This window comes from Mytilus galloprovincialis, chromosome 5 (assembly GCF_965363235.1).
Source record: "Mytilus galloprovincialis chromosome 5, xbMytGall1.hap1.1, whole genome shotgun sequence".
Taxonomy (NCBI): Eukaryota; Metazoa; Mollusca; class Bivalvia; order Mytilida; family Mytilidae; genus Mytilus; species Mytilus galloprovincialis.
Genome location: NC_134842.1, coordinates 13,174,974 through 13,193,753, shown reverse-complemented (window position 1 = coordinate 13,193,753; position 18,780 = coordinate 13,174,974). Strand labels below are relative to the sequence as shown.

At 32.1% G+C, this 18,780-nt stretch overlaps 1 protein-coding gene across 1 annotated transcript in view; it reads left to right on the top strand.

Annotated features, from left to right (window-relative positions):
- Positions 1-18,508, top strand: part of LOC143075186 (protein rogdi-like) — a 30,891-nt gene extending 12,383 nt beyond the window's left edge. The window contains exons 4-11 of the mRNA XM_076250525.1: positions 5,650-5,701; positions 8,274-8,331; positions 11,464-11,550; positions 12,602-12,697; positions 13,124-13,222; positions 14,150-14,281; positions 16,241-16,324; positions 18,089-18,508. Of these exons, the coding sequence (XP_076106640.1) occupies positions 5,650-5,701; positions 8,274-8,331; positions 11,464-11,550; positions 12,602-12,697; positions 13,124-13,222; positions 14,150-14,281; positions 16,241-16,324; positions 18,089-18,124 (644 nt within the window). The 3' untranslated portion in view covers positions 18,125-18,508. The remainder of the gene's footprint in view (positions 1-5,649; positions 5,702-8,273; positions 8,332-11,463; positions 11,551-12,601; positions 12,698-13,123; positions 13,223-14,149; positions 14,282-16,240; positions 16,325-18,088) is intronic.
- The last annotated feature ends 272 nt before the right edge of the window (positions 18,509-18,780 follow it).

Below are 18,780 nucleotides of genomic sequence, written 5' to 3'. Positions count from 1 at the left end.
TGGAGTAGATGTTATTTATAATTCCTTTTGGGATAATCACTGTTTAATATAGTTATGCTTTCTGGGTTTTATTTTCAAAATTCAGTGAATACTAAAAAACAATGTGATTTGTAAATAGCATCTGAGATTACGTATAGTCCCTCAGATTCTGAAAACAGTTAATTCTATCAAACTATGCAAATGATATTGAATGTCTTAGATTTCGTCGTGAATAAATATCTACTCTGATATCTACCATAAATAATGAAATTTAATTAACATGATTAACGCACCTGTAACACCAAAATAGTAAGATAAGCCATAAGTAAGAAAAAAAGCTAAGCAGTGATTTTGCATATATATATATATATAGCTATTGTAATACTGATCATATAGTTGAATTAATAGTATTATGGTTGTTTCAGAGGAAATCAAGTTAAAGTACATATAATGCCCAAAAAAGGAATAAAGAAAAACATTGTAAGAATAAAATATATAACTTATTCAAATCACATTCAAAACAAACTGATTAATTATACATATAGATGAACCAGTGAATCAACTTCTTTTCTCTTGGGATGATAACTTATAAAGTTAATTGCATGTTTTTTGAAACTTGAACCTGTTTTATTATACTTTTCTCTCTTATTGGTGATATGGCTCTATAACTTTGACATACTGGGCACTAATGAATAACGCTTGAAAATGTTACAAAATTTGTGTTTTAAGTTGTGTACTCAGGTCATCGAGTAGATCTGTTTAATCATTAGTTAAAAGCAGCTGACTTCAACAGAGTAGAAGCTGATCAACCCTTTACTAAAAATCTTAAGCATTGTGAATTAATTCTCTTAGAAAATTAGACTAATCTTAATCTATATTTTTTCCTACCAAGGAAGGTAATTCAATAGATAATTTTTCTTTAGATGACAGAGATGAGGAAGAAACTCCATGCTATCGTGTATGGGGTCGTTGCTATGGTATTTTGTGGTTATGGTTATATGCATGACATAACTGTAGTATGTACAGAGCCTGTAGCATAGCCACTAATACTTATACCCACCGTAAATAGTTGTCATTTTGTGATGCAGTAAGCATTTTATGTGTCCGATCAAATTTCTTCCAGTTTTCTCTGATACTTCAAACCAGTCTCATGAAATTTGGTATCAAGCTTTATGTAAACAAATGATCATGTTTATCAATTTATGATATGGTAAGCATTTTATTTGTCCATTGAAATTTCTTCCCATTTTCCAAGGAAGTCCAAGTCCAAACCAGTCTCATCATTTTTAACCGGATTTTTGTGACAAAAATGTCGGTTATTGATTTGGGGATGTACGGCGGTCGGGCGGGCGGTCGGTCGGGCGGGCGGTCGGTCGGTCGGTCGGGCGGGCGGGAATCAAATGTTGTCCGTGCATTAACTCATGAACCGTTCAACCAAAGCTTTTAAAATTTTAATATGTTGTTACTGACAACTAAATGAAGGTCAAGTTCAATAATGGCGATTTTGACTTTTACCGTTCAGGAGTTATGGTTCTTGAAAGATTGAAAAATGGAGTTTACAGTCGTGTCCGTGCATTTACGCATAACCTGTTCTACCTAAGCTTCCCAAATTTTAATATGTTGTTACTGATGACAAAATGGAGGTCAAATTCAATAATGGCGATTTTTACTTTTACCGTTCAGGAGTTATGGTTCTTGAAAGATTGAAAAATGGAGTTTCCAGTCATGTCCGTGCATTTACGCATGAACTGTTCTACCTAAGCTTCCCAAATTTTAATATGTTGTTACTGATGACAAAATGGAGGTCAAGTTCAATAATGACGATTTTGACTTTTACCGTTCAGGAGTTATGGTTCTTGAAAGATTGAAAAATGGTGTTTCCAGTCGTGTCCGTGCATTTTCTCATGAACCATTCAACCAAAGCTTTTGAAATTTTTATATGTTGTTACTGATGGCAAATTAAAAGTCAAGTTCAATTATGACGATTTTGACTTTTACTGTTCAGGATTTATGGTTCTTGAAAGATTGTGAAATGGCGTTTCCATTCACCTTGTTGCATTTACTCATGAACCATTCAATCTAAGCTTTTCAAATTTTAAGATGTTGATACTGATGACAAAATGGAGGTCAAATTTGATATTGACGATTTTCACTTTCACCATTCATCAGTAATGGTTCTTGTGATATTGCCAGGACACAAATAAATATTAATAAATCCGGTTTGCTGTCGTTGTGACAGCCTCTTGTTCTTTATATTTCTAACAATTCTTGCCAGATTTTTTTTTAAATTTATATCATACATTTATATTAGCAATGTCTTGAAAATCCACTATTTGAAAAAAGTTGTGCCCCTTGTAAATATTCATTGTATGGAAAATTGCAGGTAAGAGCTCTCAAGCCTTCATTTCCATAAGATATTTATATAAAAGTATACTTAAGTTTAAAAAAGTTTATTTATTGCCTTTGTCAAGTTGCAGATAAGATATGTGCGCCTCACTGGGACATTGGAACTCTGCTCTTTTATTAGTCATTACTAAGTTACAAATGTAATTGAAGAGAATCTTTTTTGATGGATCCTGCCCCACCCCACTCCTCTTATGGGAAAAACATTGGTTGATTATAAAGGGGATCATTGAAGCATGACTTTAGCAGGTTCCCTCTTATGGCAGTTAGGGCCCCTATAAAATGTTCTGGATCTACCACTGATTTGTTTATGTGATTGGAATACTCGTAATATGCACTTAGAAACTACAATATCGACAATCTCAAAATTTCACCACTCAGTTTTCTGTCAAGTTTGCTGTAATTGACAAATATATTAATCTTGGTTTTAGATTATATGGTATAGTCAGGTAACTCATGTTGTCAGAAATTTGACATGAAAGTTGATTTATGAAATCTTTTTTAAAGTTTACCAAGATTAAAAGCTATAATCTTTTAAAAATTATAGTGTAAGGGACATGCATTGTTCTTGCAATACTCTCTGACAGAATAACTTTTCAGCCTCTATCATTGTTTATGGTTTATTCAGAGACATTTGATGGAAAGTTCTATTTTCATATGATCCTCATTCCTATTAAACTTTCACGTAATCCTGACAAAATAAATCAAATTTGTTTTTCACAATTATGGTAATTAAGGAATACCATTTGAATTATGTTTCCATTTTCTTGACAGAAATTCACATTTTATGGGACATTTTATAACAGAAAGAAAAAGCAAATAACAAAAAGTTATCACTGTATCTGATTGATTTTTAATCCAGCATGTTTTATTAGTTAGGTTAATTAACCAGCATTAGAAAATGCTTGTCTGTGACTACTGAGGTGTACAGATGTGAATAACTGTATTTAGATTTAATTAGTGTACTGGTTTATTGGGGCTTTTCATGTTCAATTTCAGATCACGATCTTTGTCATTGTTATTCCGAGCTGGAAACAATAAAAATAGTTATCATCATGTAATACATGCACTTAGTCAGGAATTCTTAGTCACAATTCCGATAAATTCATTTTGTTTGAAAAACAAATTGTTTGATATATTGCTATTTTAGATCTATAAAAATGTGATAGCCTTTCATTTATTATTCACTTTGCTAGTACCAGTTTGTGCTTCTAGGTAATTAGTTTCCTTTCTTGGGAAATTATTTTTAGTTGAATAAGTAAAATCATATTTTGCCTTCATCATGAAAACTTACAGAAGAATTCATCCTACTACATTCCCATTACATTCAATCATTCAAAATTAAATTTAAAATTTAAAAAATCTTTTGCTATCTGAAAATCGAAGATAAGTAATAATTAATACTGTGGATTCATTATTATTCATTGGATCCAATTTTTGTGGGTTTGCATAGGTTCAGGTGATATAAAAATTCAAACGTTCAAAGAATTACAAATTTTATATAGGCTTAGTATGCAAAGACTTGCAAATCCACGAAATTAAATATCATTGATTATATGCAATTTTTCCTAAATCCACGAAAATTGATATCCACGAAAATAAATAAATCCACTGTAAGTTAATGCTCAATTTAAATCAAACTTTTGTCACTTAATGTAAAACGATAGAGTAGTGAGTGTTTCTCTGAAAATTATGGATTAGTGTTGATTCAAATACTTATGACGAATTTAATAATATTAATGGTCATATTAAAAGTTAATGTAAGTCAGCTGAGCAAATATTTGTTAAAAGTCAAATGTAAAAAGGTCTGTGAATTGTGCAATGAGTGTTGTATGCAGATTTCGCTCTCTGTCTGTATTTTACTATGACATAAATTTATGCACTGTTCTTATACCAAATTCATATTGTAATACATCTATATATTGATGAAGATATATGCAAAAGTCTTTGTGTGATGTTTTCTAAATCATAAAACACTTTCACCTTTTTAGATATGATTTATTGAAAGCACAAGTATAATTTGAATTCTTGAATTCTATATAGCTGTAATTTGCAGCACCCTACCAAATTTGGGGTACTCAATTCTCTTCATATTGAAACTTTATGTGGGTTTTATCTTTTTTTATTACAATGCCCCTTTGTAGACAAAATATTCTTCTGGTGTACAAAATTATATGCCTGGAAAGTGACAGGTAGATGCTATCTTCAGAAGGGGATAGAAAATGGAAAATTAAGACAGCCATGTTTGTGTCTGGTTTGAAATAATACATATATTGTCCGATCAATTTCATTACACAATTGTGTATTGCATCTGGTCAGAGGTCGTCAGACAGTCTGAAGTTCTGTTAATTATCTATACAACCATGTAAATTTATAGAGCTAAGTGCTTCGTCCCTCCTCTGGGATTTTCCTGTTTTAACTTCATGAGCACTAACTTAATAAAAATGTCTAAACCTGTTTACTTTTGATCTGTTTAGTAATGCTTAGCCTTTACCAACAACATTGGTTCTGACAAGATTATGGCATCTTATGTCAAATATTGTTTGCTTCTGATGTTAAGCATAGTGATAGGACTTGACTGTTCTTATAGGATATGATAGTAATTGATTGTACTTTAGCTTGATTTTCTATAAGCATTCCCAGTTTCATTAAATTTGTGGGTGAAAGAAATAAAGTTCAAACAAAAATTTGACTCTTAGTATGAACAATGATGAAAGGACAATTAAAAGAAACAGCTGCAAAATATAGATTTCTGTATCTTAAGAAAAGTCAGAGTAGATGGTTGATATATTTATATCTGAAGCTTGCAGAAAAAGAAATGATTTTTTTTTATCATTTGATAAAACTTTCATGAATAAATGCTATAGAAGACACTAAAAGCAAAATGGATGATACATTTAGATCAAATGAAAAGCAGTTATTTAGATTGCACACAGGTGGATTCTATGTAAAAAAAAAACAACAAATGCTTGTAAGCTTAGCTCATCCAAATATGTTATTATTGTAGAGGAAACATGTTATAAAGATTTTTTTTTTTTTTGTAGAAATTATTGCAATGTTTCAATTATTGCTAAAAACGGACACATTTCTTTGTCACAGAACTGTAAACTCATTTTTGACTTGTCATTGAGTATGTTCCAAAAAAAAATGCGTCAGTAATTTTAAAATATGCAGTATGATAATGATATCATTTTTTATATATAATTTATGTTATACTAGTTTTCATTAGGTATCAGAAACTGTCATTGATTATATTATATATTTCAGATGAAAATAAAAGTTTAGTAGTACCTCACAGAATTCTTCTTTCTAGTCCCAAGTAAGTATAGCATACTAATATGACTTTATTACAATGTAACAGAACGTTGTCCTCTTTCACATGCTACCTTTTAACCTGTATAACCCTCTTGCTGCCTCTAATTTAAAGTTGTTGCATATAATGTCACAATACCAAACTATGACTGATCCTGGATGATGTTTCATTGAAGGAAAAGATCACACTTTGAGTAGTTAATCATTAACCTTTGGTGACTGGTTTATATTATTGAAATAACCTCCCTTTGTTTTTTTATAAATTTCTGATGTTACATTGAGGAGTTACGGAACTTCATTCTTCGAAAAAGAGATGGGCGTATCATGCACTTAGACATGTAGAAACTCTTGTTATATCTTATTTATTTCTCTTTGGGCAGAGCCAAGTGAAGACCTACCTGAAGTATTTTTGTAATTAAGACCTGAAATATCATAATCCAGGCTCTTGAGCAAACATTTTTAACACATGACAGCCAATGTGCAAATTGCAGTTTAACCTGAATCTTGATGTGTGGCTGAATCTCTTTAAATTGTTATTTCTGCATTTGAAATTAAATGGCATATTGCTTTTTCAGTCTAGCTGGACAGGCTGGGTAAAGGAAATTCCTGCAAAAAAATTTAAAGGGTACCTGATAAAAGTTTTCATGTATATTAGGCCTTTGGAGAAAGTGTAAACAGCTACTTTTGCATACATATATATAGGTACTATTTCTGTACCAAAAATCTGTAGTACTGGAACTCTACATTTAATATTATGTACTATTTTGTTACTTTAAAATTAATGTAATGTTTAGGTACCTGTATATTACAGTACTTGATTTTTACTTGAAATTTAACTTGTACTACACATTTTTTATTACACCGTTACATTTTCAGCATTTTGAAAGTTTGTCTATTTAAAATCTCTTCAAGTTATGATTTTCAAACATGGAATATAATGTGATCACTGTTGGTATAATTTCTGTAACAAAATTTTAAGTACAAAACAAGAACTGTAAAATTCAAATACCTAAATATTTCAATAATTTTAAAGTAAAGAAATAGTACTAAATATTAAGTAAATTTCCAGTACTACAAATTTCAAGTACAGAAATAGTACCCATGCAAAAGTAGCAGTATAGTAAAGTTTTATTTTTGGATTACTATGACTTTTTATTTATATTTTCAGCGATATATTAGGTTATGTTAGGGACCATCCTGTGTGCAGTTTAGAGAGCATTGGTTGGCCCTGCCAACATTTCCACTTGTTAGTTGTTTTAACAATAAAATAAACTAATGCTGATTTATAATATAACTTTTTTATATTATTTAGGTCATTAGGTGCTTTGATTCTAATAGCATGTGAGGTTTGAGAGCCATGTCTTTTTTTTTCAATCAGTATTCTGTATTTTTTGATTTTTTAATGATGAATTTGATATGCCATAAACGGCGGTTTTGGTTATGATTTTTTTTTCAAATACATTGTATATGAAAGTCAATATTGGCTTATTGTTATAACATACATAACAAACTGTCAACTGTCATTCTTCTTGAATTTTAAATTTGAATTGATTTGATAATGCCTAAGGGGTGGGAAATACCCCTTTTGATTTTCAAGGTCACCAGGTCAAACGTAAATAACCCATCAGCAGTTGACTGAAGTTAGGGCAGTATTTTGGTTTCCAGATGAAATATTCAGAAAAGAGGGACGAAAGATACCAAACATGCCAAAGGGACAGTCAAACTCATAAATCTAAAACAAACTGACAACGCCATGGCTGAAAATGAAAAAGACAAACAAACAACAGCACACATGACACAACATAGAAAACTTAAGAATAAACAACACATGTACAAACCCCACCAAAAAACTAGGGGTGATCTCAGGTGCTCCGGAAGGGTAAGCAGAACTATATGTTGAACCTTCACCCAGCTTAGTTTAGAAATGCCCCTTTATAAAGGAAAGGGTGAAGATTGCATGACATGCAAGCAAATCCTTTTGTCACTGGCTTAATTGATATATTTTTCAGACCTCGTCTCTTTGAGAACACAAACATCATAGTGTACATAAATAAGATGAACATTCTTTTAGTCTCTTTCCATGTCAAGCACCTTTATAATTATAAATACTCTGATATTCAACCTAGTCAATATATAACCATAGTGTACAAGAAAACTTTTTTTTAAATTATATTAGTTGCATGTACATAGTGTATTTTTTTATTTGTTCTAAAAATTGTTTCAAATACAATATGGTCAGGGGGACATTCATATTGTTGCTTATGTGTGCCTTTGCTTGATACAATGCAATGTTAAAATTAAAGTTCACATACCAAAATAAAAACAATCTTTACCCTGTAGTGCACACAAGTAATTATGATTCAGTCAGTTGGTCGAAGCCAATAGTGGCAACCCTTTTAATTGACTAAAAGTATGAGAAAAGTTTTTTTCCAGTCTATATTTTGAGCCATAAATCAGATCTTTGCTAGTCTTTAATTGATAATAGCCTTTTGGATGCATCTCACACAGTTTTTTGTCTTTTACTACAAATTTAGAACCATCCTTTCTACACTTATTATGCCATCATTTTATATTTTCAGTGGTGGTAGTACTATAAAGTGTGTTGTCACCTTACTTGGAGATAGTATCTGTGATGCAGTAAGTCAAATTACATAGTAGCTTTGTATTGAACCAGTGAAAATACAAAAAGAAAAGTTTGTAAGCTAATGTCCAATGTTAATCATTACCTGTCAAATATATCATGAACTTCCTGAAAATTATAATGTATATTGTAAATTCACAAATTTTTGCAAAGATTATGTTATTGCCAAATTTTTAGATAATAGGTTTTGCTAATACAAAAACTTGCATTATACATTTTTAAAGCATTGTTTGTATGTAGCATTGACTATATTTGAAATAACTGATCCCTTACATTTTTGTTTAATAATTACGATTGCACTTGAATTTCACGATGAATAAACTCATCATAGATACCAGGACTAAATTTAGTATATACGCCAGACGCGCATTTCGTCTAAAAAAGACTCATCAGTGATGCTCGAATCCAAAAAAGTTTAAAAGGCCAAATAAAGAACGAAGTTGAAGAGCATTGAGGACCAAAATTCCAGATAACAGACTATAAGCTATATTTTTTAAAGTTGCTTAACTTTATCTACAGACTGTAAGTCATTGAATTCTTCACAGAAAGGAAGTAACAATTAGCCAAAGTACAATCTATTTATGTAAATTAATATTATTTTCGATGCAATGTTTTCATTAATGCGAAAACTGACAGTAAGCAATGATAAAAGCTTGCATTTATAATTTAAGTAGTGGTTTTCCTTCACAATTATTTGCAATCACATTAATATTACATGTATTTAAAAGATCTCACATTTTTCCAAAACTTCTTTATTAATTCAACGCATGATAAATCACAGCATTAATTTCTGAATTTACAGTACTTTCTTACATTACATCCACGATCCTATAATTTACAGTACTTTCTTACATGCATGATCCTATAATTTACAGTACTTTCTTACATCCACGATCCTATAATTTACAGTACTTCCTTACATGCACGATCCTAAAATTTACAGTACTTTCTTACATCCATGAGGCCAACCTTAAAAATATGTTTGTTTGCAGTTTTCCGACTGTACCTTCAGACTGAAGGGTCGGTAGGTAGGGAAAATATTTTATTTTATCAGCCAAAATACAGTTTAAACAAGCAGTTACACTAAACCAAGTTTCTTGTGAAGAAAAAAACAACATTTTAAAACAACAAACACTGGACATGGACACTGGACATGCTGAAAACCAACATCAAATGAACAGGCATTTTCAGATAAAAAACTTTTTAACCAAAACTGAAACTTTAACATAGTGTCATTATCCAATTTATGACATAAAATATGGTATAATTATTAAATACTGGAACACTTATAAACAAGGAATGTCATTATGACTAGAACTGTTTTAAAGAAATATATTCAGACATGTATGCTTCTTGACTAGAATGTTTTCATGAGTAGAGTATTTTCATCAGAAAAATGTAGATATTAAAGATTTATAAGACAATGTATTAAAGAGTGTATTTTTAATAAAAAAAAAAATAACCATTGAATCTTCCTTAATTGAAAAAAAGGCAACTTGAAAAAAAAGTATTAAGACATTCGACTGTTTTCATATTTCTAACAATATTTAATTATATGTGATAAGGTTATATTTTTGCCAGGCTTTAATTAAATGAAAACCAAAGAAATCTAAAGTTTGGGGTGAAATCCATACCACCCCATTAAAAGTAAATGGTCTGTACTGAAATGTTTTTAATGCATAAAAAAAATTGGCAGCATAGCTCCTAAGTACATGTTTTAATTGAATTCACACAGGCCACACAGTTTGGGTATATTTAATATTGTAAGAAAGAGAATAATTGCAATGAGTGGGGCAGCCCCCTTTATCCTAAAGGAGCATACTCATTGCAATCGAAGATAGATTTAATATAGAGAGAGTATATTTATTTTTCAAGCTAACCATTCATTTTCTCTACATCTTTGTGTAGTTAGGGTTGCTTCTTATTGATTTGGCATGATCTATATCCATTAACATTTCAAATGAGCCCTTCCTCCGTACAGGCGTGTTTACAGATATCCATGAAGATTTAAGTCACGGAGGAGTGGTTTCATCTTTGTCGTCTTCACAACGACTTGTAGAAAATATGCCATACTTCAAGCTGCTGTCGAATTATTTAACCACTGAAATTTGTTCCATAAAGTCAGGCTCCACAGATTCTGTACCCGATTTGTTTGAGACAGAATGGTTATCGTGTCAGTTTTGAATATCCGCTGCATCATCGTCAATGATATCATCACACATCATTACATGTGCCTGAATCTGTATAAACAGTTAACTAATAAACTTTTTTGTTTGTTATTTGTCTTAAAATTGACACGAGACGACAGCGTAAAGTACTCCTCCGTGACTTCATGGATACCTGTAAACAATTTCCATGTGCTTTATCATTAAATGGTCACTTGCACGCTTGACGGGAAGCTAAGAAAAACCGAACTTGAAATGCGTAATTGACCCAGACTTTAAATCATTTCCGGAAAGGACCCAAAGTTCCGGATCGCGTCAATAGAAGTATTAAAAAAAAATTCTTCAAATTTAAAGCAATAAAATTTTCACAGTCGGGAGGATTTTCAAGGGTCGGTCGGTAAACTGCAAACAAACAATATTTTAATTTAAGCCTGATCCTATAATTTACAGTACTTTCTTACATGTATGATCCTATAATTTACAGTACTTCCTTACATCCATGATCCTATAATTTACAGTAATTTCTTACATGTATGATCCTATAATTTACAGTACTTTCTTACATCCATGATCCTATAATTTACAGTACTTTCTTACATGTATGATCCTATAATTTACAGAACTTTCTTACATGCACGGTCATCCTATAATTTACAGTACTTTCTTACATGCATGATCCTATAATTTACAGTACTTTCTTACATGTATGATCCTATAATTTACAGTACTTTCTTACATGTATGATCCTATAATTTACAGTACTTTCTTACATGTATGATCCTATAATTTACAGTACTTTCTTACATGTATGATCCTATAATTTACAGTACTTTCTTACATGTATGATCCTATAATTTACAGTACTTTCTTACATCCATGATCCTATAATTTACAGTACTTTCTTACATCCATGATCCTATAATTTACAGTACTTTCTTACATGTATGATCCTATAATTTACAGGACATCAACTTCAAGCACAAACAAGCCAAAGACCATCACAACTTTAAAACTACTATCAATCCTGAAGTCAGCTGGAAATTACAACAGGTACTTATTGGTAAATCTTTTGAAAAAAAGAATTCAGAAATGGCAAGTTTCTTAATAAGTTGTTACACTAGGATTTACTCAAAACAGTGTAGAATTTTGCTCTATTGACCCTAAACATATACGATATAGTAAGAAATGATAAGGTTCCCTCTGACTATTATTAATAAGGTATAGAACCACTGATCCAGGTCCAATATAAAGAAAGCAGCACATATTAAAAAAAAAGTTCAAACTTAAATTTGTTACTTTGTCAACAAGTATTATAGCTGTAACTTTGTCAACAAGTATTAAAGCTGTAACTTTGTCAACAAGTATTATAGCTGTAACTTTGTTGACAAGTATTATAGTTGTAACTTTGTCAAGAAGTATTATAGCTGTAACTTTGTCAACAAGTATTATAGCTGTAACTTTGTCAACAAGTATTATAGCTGTAACTTTGTCAGCAAGCATTTTAAAATAGCTGTAACTTTGTCAACAAGTATTATAGCTGTAACTTTGTCAAGAAGTATTATAGCTGTAAATTTGTCAAGAAGTATTATAGCTGTAACTTTGTCGACAAGTATTATAGCTGTAACTTTGTCAAGAAGTATTATAGTTGTAACTTTGTCAATAAGTTTTATAGCTGTAACTTTGTCAACAAGTATTACAGCTGTAACTTTGTCAAGAAGTATTATAGCTGTAACTTTGTCAACAAGTATTATTTTGGGGTAATTTTAGTATCAAATGAAAACTAATATCGCTGTAGAACCTTTATCATTAAAAAAAAATGAAATTTTAACATTTAATAATAATACAAAACTAACAAAGGCCAGAGGCTCCTGACTTGGGACAGACACAAAATTGCAAAAATGCAAAAATGCAAAAATTGTGTTATTTTGTTGGTTTTATTTCATTTAGGACTGCAGGCCATTAGTGTACTTCTGTACATAAATTTGAATACTGTGAGAATTTTCACTTTGAAATAGTGAAATGTCTTATTTCATATCAAGGTAAAAAAAATCTTATAAGATACAGTTGTAATATATTGTAATTGATAATCAAAATTTTTCAGATTCAGGATGCTGGAAACTATTTAGTAAAAGCCATGTTTTCACTCAATCAAATAGACAAAGATCATGTGTTCCATTCTGCAAAAGAAGTTTGTTTGGTGAGTTTATAAGAACCTTCACTAAAATTAAGTTGGCTCGTTTAATTTTCATAAAATTTTGACAAAGTATTTACTTTGACCCTTTGACAAAAATATAAAAAAATTGAACCAATCAATCTATCAGAAAAATTACACTGGTTATAAAGCAGTTTGAAAAACACTAATGTTGATCATTGCGGAGCTTAATATTACACAATGTAATTAAAACGTTTTGCTGATTTTACAGAGTTATCTCCCTGTAGTGTAAGGTACCACCAAATAATATTCAAGTACAGATCTCACAGTTTCTGAGAAAAAATATCATCATAACTAGTTCAATGCCAAGTATAATAAAAATAAAACATGGTCTGCTGGTGTGAATTTCTGAATGCAATATTACATGTTATGTTTTATTTTATAAATGAGGAGTAATGATTATGTTTACAGCTTTTAGATGAATTGATTAGCAGTTTAAATCAGGGTAGATCATGTCTGGCTTATCCTAAAAGAAAATCCATTGAAGATATTATATACAGTAGAAATATGGTAAGTAAATAATTAAAAAATGTTTCTTTCCTTGGCTTTTATTTTACGGTTAAAAGTTTATCATTTACAAACTAAAAGAATTTGTAGTAACTGTTGCTTTTGTCAAGCTTAAAACTGTCCTAGGGAGAGGGAAAAGACCAGTAAATGAACAATAAACAGATAATTGGGTTTTCTTTGTATAGATATCCTAAAATATCAGCCGCTCAACACAATGTGAAACTCTTTAGCTCGTTTGCTGTGCTCACTCACCAAAAAGGTTCACATTGTGGCTCACAGCTGATATTTTATAATACCAATGTGTAGAAAACCTGATAATCTATACATATTACATGGTTTAATAATTGGTACTTATACCTTAAAATTAAGATATAACTGTATTGTATTTGAAGCTTTAAGGATGTCCATCCGTAGTTTTACTGTCTCAAATTTAGTTTACCTGGCGACATGTAGCAGAGACAGGTAAACGAGTATTTGCGACAGTAAAACTACAGATGGACGTCCGCAAAGCTTCAAATACAATACAGTTATCTCTATTCTAATGCAAAACAAGTTCATAATTAAATTCCAATCATTATTTCAGTGTAAAATTTTCATCAAAGAAAATTCTGCGAAAAGATGTTATCATCTATGGTCCCTACACTAGGTGACGTTATAGGTATGCTTGCGGCGTCAAACATAAACACCGGGCGTTTTCTGGCTGCTGTGCCGCTTCGGAATGTAATAAAATTTGATAAAAAGAAGATTTTTATGTACAACATGTGAGTTTTTTGGCTTATTATTGTAGAAATTACTTGCCAATACATTCACCAATTCAAAATGTCAGCTTCCTTAGTTACAGACAAGGAGATAGAGAATTTTACACTAACTGTCATCCAATCAGAACCATTGATACAAAATGATTGCATTAGAATGTTATTTTCATTTCAGCAAATTTTAGTCCCACCGGTGCCAAATGATACAGCGTTAAGTTTTTACATCCATTCTTCCAAACTTATAATGTCTTTGTATAGTATCAACATGTCATCCCAAGGAAGGACAGAAATTACGTCAAGGCAGCAGGTAGGGTTATAAAAAGTCATTATGACATGATATACAGTATCTAACAACGATCATTGAATATTAAACAGGCTCTTGACTTAAGACAGACACATATAGAATGTGGCAGGGTTATCAATATTCATCAACTTGGTTTAAAGGGTGGGATCTCATTTTCGGGCCAAGTGAGCTTTTCTCATCACTTGGTGACCGGCGTCCAGTGTTGTCGGCATTGTTGTCGTCGTCGTCAGTGTAAACTTTTTACATTTTGAACTTCTTCTAGAGAACCACCGAATGGAATGAAACCAAAGATGGCATGAATGTTCTTTATGATATGCTGACCAAGTGTTGTTACTTTAAAGCCGATCCATCATCCAAGATGGCCGTCAGCCGGGGCATTAGTTAAACATAGGACCCTATGGGAAATGCATACAAAAGTCTTCTTTTAGAAAACCACTGAATAGAATGAAACCAAACATGGCATGAATGTTTCTTACGAGGTGTTGACCAAGTGTTGTTACTTTGTAACCAGCCCATCATCCAAGATGGAAGCCAGCAGAGGGACTTAGTTTAACATAGGACCCTATGTGAAATACGTACAAATTTCTTCTTTTAGAGAACCACTGAATGGAATGAAACCAAACATAGCATGAATAGCATGAATGTTCCTTATGAGATACTGACCAAGTTTTGTTACTTTGTTGTTGATCCAACATCCAAGATGGCCGCCAGTGGTGTGACTTGGTTTAACATAGGACCCTACGGAAATGCATACAAATGACTTCTTTTAGAGAACCACTGAATGGAATGAAACCAAACATTGCATGAATGTTCCTAATGAGATGCTTACCAAGTGTTGTTACTTTGTCTCCAATCCAACTTCCAAGATGGCTGCCAGTGGGGGGGGGGACTTGGTTTAACATAGGACCCTATGGGAAATACATACAAATTTCTTCTTTTAGAGAACCACTGAATGGAATGAAACCAAACATAGCATGAATGTTCCTGATGAGATGCTGACCAAGTGTTGTTACTTTGTTACCGATCCATCATCCAAGATGGCCGTCAGCGAGGGGCTTAGTTTAACATAGGACCAAATGGGAAATACATACAAAAGTATTCTTCTAGAGAACCACTGAATTGAATAACACCAAACATAGGATGAATGTTCCTTTCCTAATCAGGTGCTGGCCAAGTGTTGTTAATTTGTAGCCAAATTTTATCTTCTTTATATGATTTCAAAAACCCAAGTAGAGTCAGCTGGTGAGGGATACAGGCTCTTCAGAGCCTTTTGTGTTATTAAACTGTCATTGACAAATGATTTGTTTTCCTGGCAAACAAATGAAAAATAAAAACTAATTGGGTTCAAATAGACATGTCTTATGACAATTACTGATTTAAGGTACAGAGAAAAAAAGTTATCTCAATAAGTGTCAAAAAATATACACTAACAAGTTATGCATTTGTACTATGTCAACAATGATTATTTTCAAAACAGAGTTATGTCCCTTTCACCTCAAACCACTGCGAATAAATATGCAGTTTAAGGTAGTACCCAACACCTTCACTAAAATTAATTTGGCTTGTTTAATTTTCATAAAATTTAGAAACAGTATTTACTTTGACCCTTTGACAAAAATATAAAAATTTCAAAAAATTTGAACCAATCATTTTATCAAAAAAAATACACTGGTTATAGCAGTTTGACAAACACTAATTTTGATCATTGAGGAGCTTAATATTCCCTTAACAACACAGTGTAATTAAAATGTTTAGCTGATTTTACAGAGTTTTCTCCCTGTAGTGTTAGGTACCACCTTAAGAAAATATTACATAGAAGAAATGCTATAGAAATAATTAAGCTAATCCTACACCATTGTACTTTTTTGCAATAATAAAAACATCACATTTGCATTGCAGTACATATATATAATATTTCTTAAGTGGTGAATTAAGAATAAACTATTGTGTATTTTATTACAGATAGAATGTACAGTTCAATGGTTAAATGAAGCAGTGATGTTATTTACACTTGCCTTACAACAATGTCAGCAGCTCAAAGATAAGGTACGTCAGGGCTCATGCCTTACAACAATGTCAGCAGCTCAAAGATAAGGTACGTCAGGGCTCATGCCTTACAACAATGTCAGCAGCTCAAAGATAAGGTATGTCAGGGCTCATGCCTTACAACAATGTCAGCAGCTCAAAGATAAGGTACGTCAGGGCTCATGCCTTACAACAATGTCAGCAGCTCAAAGATAAGGTATGTCAGGGCTCATGCCTTACAACAATGTCAGCAGCTCAAAGATAAGGTAGGTCAGGGCTCATGCCTTACAACAATGTCAGCAGCTCAAAGATAAGGTACGTCAGGGCTCATGCCTTACAACAATGTCAGCAGCTCAAAGATAAGGTATGTCAGGGCTCATGCCTTACAACAATGTCAGCAGCTCAAAGATAAGGTAGGTCAGGGCTCATGCCTTACAACAATGTCAGCAGCTCAAAGATAAGGTACGTCAGGGCTCATGCCTTACAACAATGTCAGCAGCTCAAAGATAAGGTACGTCAGGGCTCATGCCTTACAACAATGTCAGCAGCTCAAAGATAAGGTACGTCAGGGCTCATGCCTTACAACAATGTCAGCAGCTCAAAGATAAGGTACGTCAGGGCTCATGCCTTACAACAATGTCAGCAGCTCAAAGATAAGGTACGTCAGGGCTCATGCCTTACAACAATGTCAGCAGCTCAAAGATAAGGTAGGTTGGGAGTCATTCACTCAATGGGAAATTACATGGAATTTTGCCCATTAGTTGCCTATTGAATGCCATCATTTGGTATCAGTTTTTGTCCCACTTGACAGAGTCAGAAAGTGAGACATAGGTATGCTGTTTCCGACGGCCACTGCAGAGACGTCGTCAACAATATATTACATGTATTTTGTGATTAGTTCTAGTTTATGGTGAACCACAAGTGGTGGGTTAATGAGATTTTGTATGCAGTTGTATAAGTGTTAGCACACTTAATACATAAAAATATTTAACCCTGCCCCTTGAGTCATGGTCTATTAACTTTGTGATTAGGTTGATCAATCAATAGAAAGTCAATGATATTTGGTATGCAGTTGTACAAGCTATTTCAGCTCTTATTACCAAGGAGTTTATATGGCCCATCAGTAATTCTTCATTGAGTTTTGATATTTTATATCAAAGTTAAGGGAACCAATCATAAGTAAATGGTAATTTGTATGCAGTTGTATGACCATTGCCATTTCAAATTTCCTCAGAGATTAGTTGGCCTTGCACCTTCTTTTATTGTTCATTTAATTCAAATGCTTTGCATTTTAAACACGTTAAAGTATTGCGATTTTGATTTCAACATTTGCATTATACTATCAAAATTACATACACACCATGCACACAAGACATTTCTCTGTGTTCACAGCTTGTCGTTTTTGTTTCTTATTATTTTTATAGATTAGACTGTTGGTTTTCAAGTTTGAATGGTTTTACACTAGTCTTTTTTGAGGCCCTTTATAGCTTGCTGTTTTGTGTGAGACAAGGCTCCGTGTTGAAGGCCTTACCTTGACTTATATTGGTTTACTTTCACAAATTGTGACTTGGATGGAGGCTTGTCTCATTGGCACTCATACCACATCTTCTTATCTACCGTTATTTATCAATTTTATGAAATCAACCAGAACTAGAAAAAAGTGACTATATTATAAAACATTATATTTATTTGTTAATATTTATCTATTTATATACCAATGTCAAGTATAAATCAGCAATCTAGAGAGATGATCTATCTAATCAACTTATAATTTGTTTTTTCCAGATCTCCATTTTAAAACAGTATGAAGAAGTATCCTGATATTCCTCCAAGGGAGATAATTCCGCCATTATCTGTGATTTCTAAGACTGTGATGACCTGGTGTGTTTGCCTTATTTCATCAGTTTGCAGTTGTTATTTACTGAGAATGAAAGTTCGACAATATGCAACCAAGAATATACAGAATATTTATTTAATCAGAAATAACCATATACAGTCCCATATCATAAACTTTGTAGCATAACGAAAAACGGTTGTGTATAAATTCACCATGTATTATTAACATTAGAAAGTATTTTGAGACATGCTCTATCAAATGTAAAAAAGACAAATGTTTTGAAGATGTGAGATTTGATACTGGAGTACCCTCTTACTCCTTGTCTTCAGTGAAAATACCGTCTTATTAAGGATATTTCCATCCTGGTATCTATAACAAGTTTATTAATTACAAACACAAATTCTATTACTTTGTTTACATTGTAATAATTCTTATATCATTTGCATATCTATAAATACTTGAATTGGATTGGTCAAGAAGAATTTTTCTCTTGGTTTACACTTCGAAAAACCATGTTTCCGAAACTACTTTTGTAGTCTATTCATGCGCGATACACATTCTTGCAGGGATACTGGGATTTTCAGCAAGTTGAGATTATAAAACAATTGCATGACAGTTGTTTCTATTCTAATGCATATAT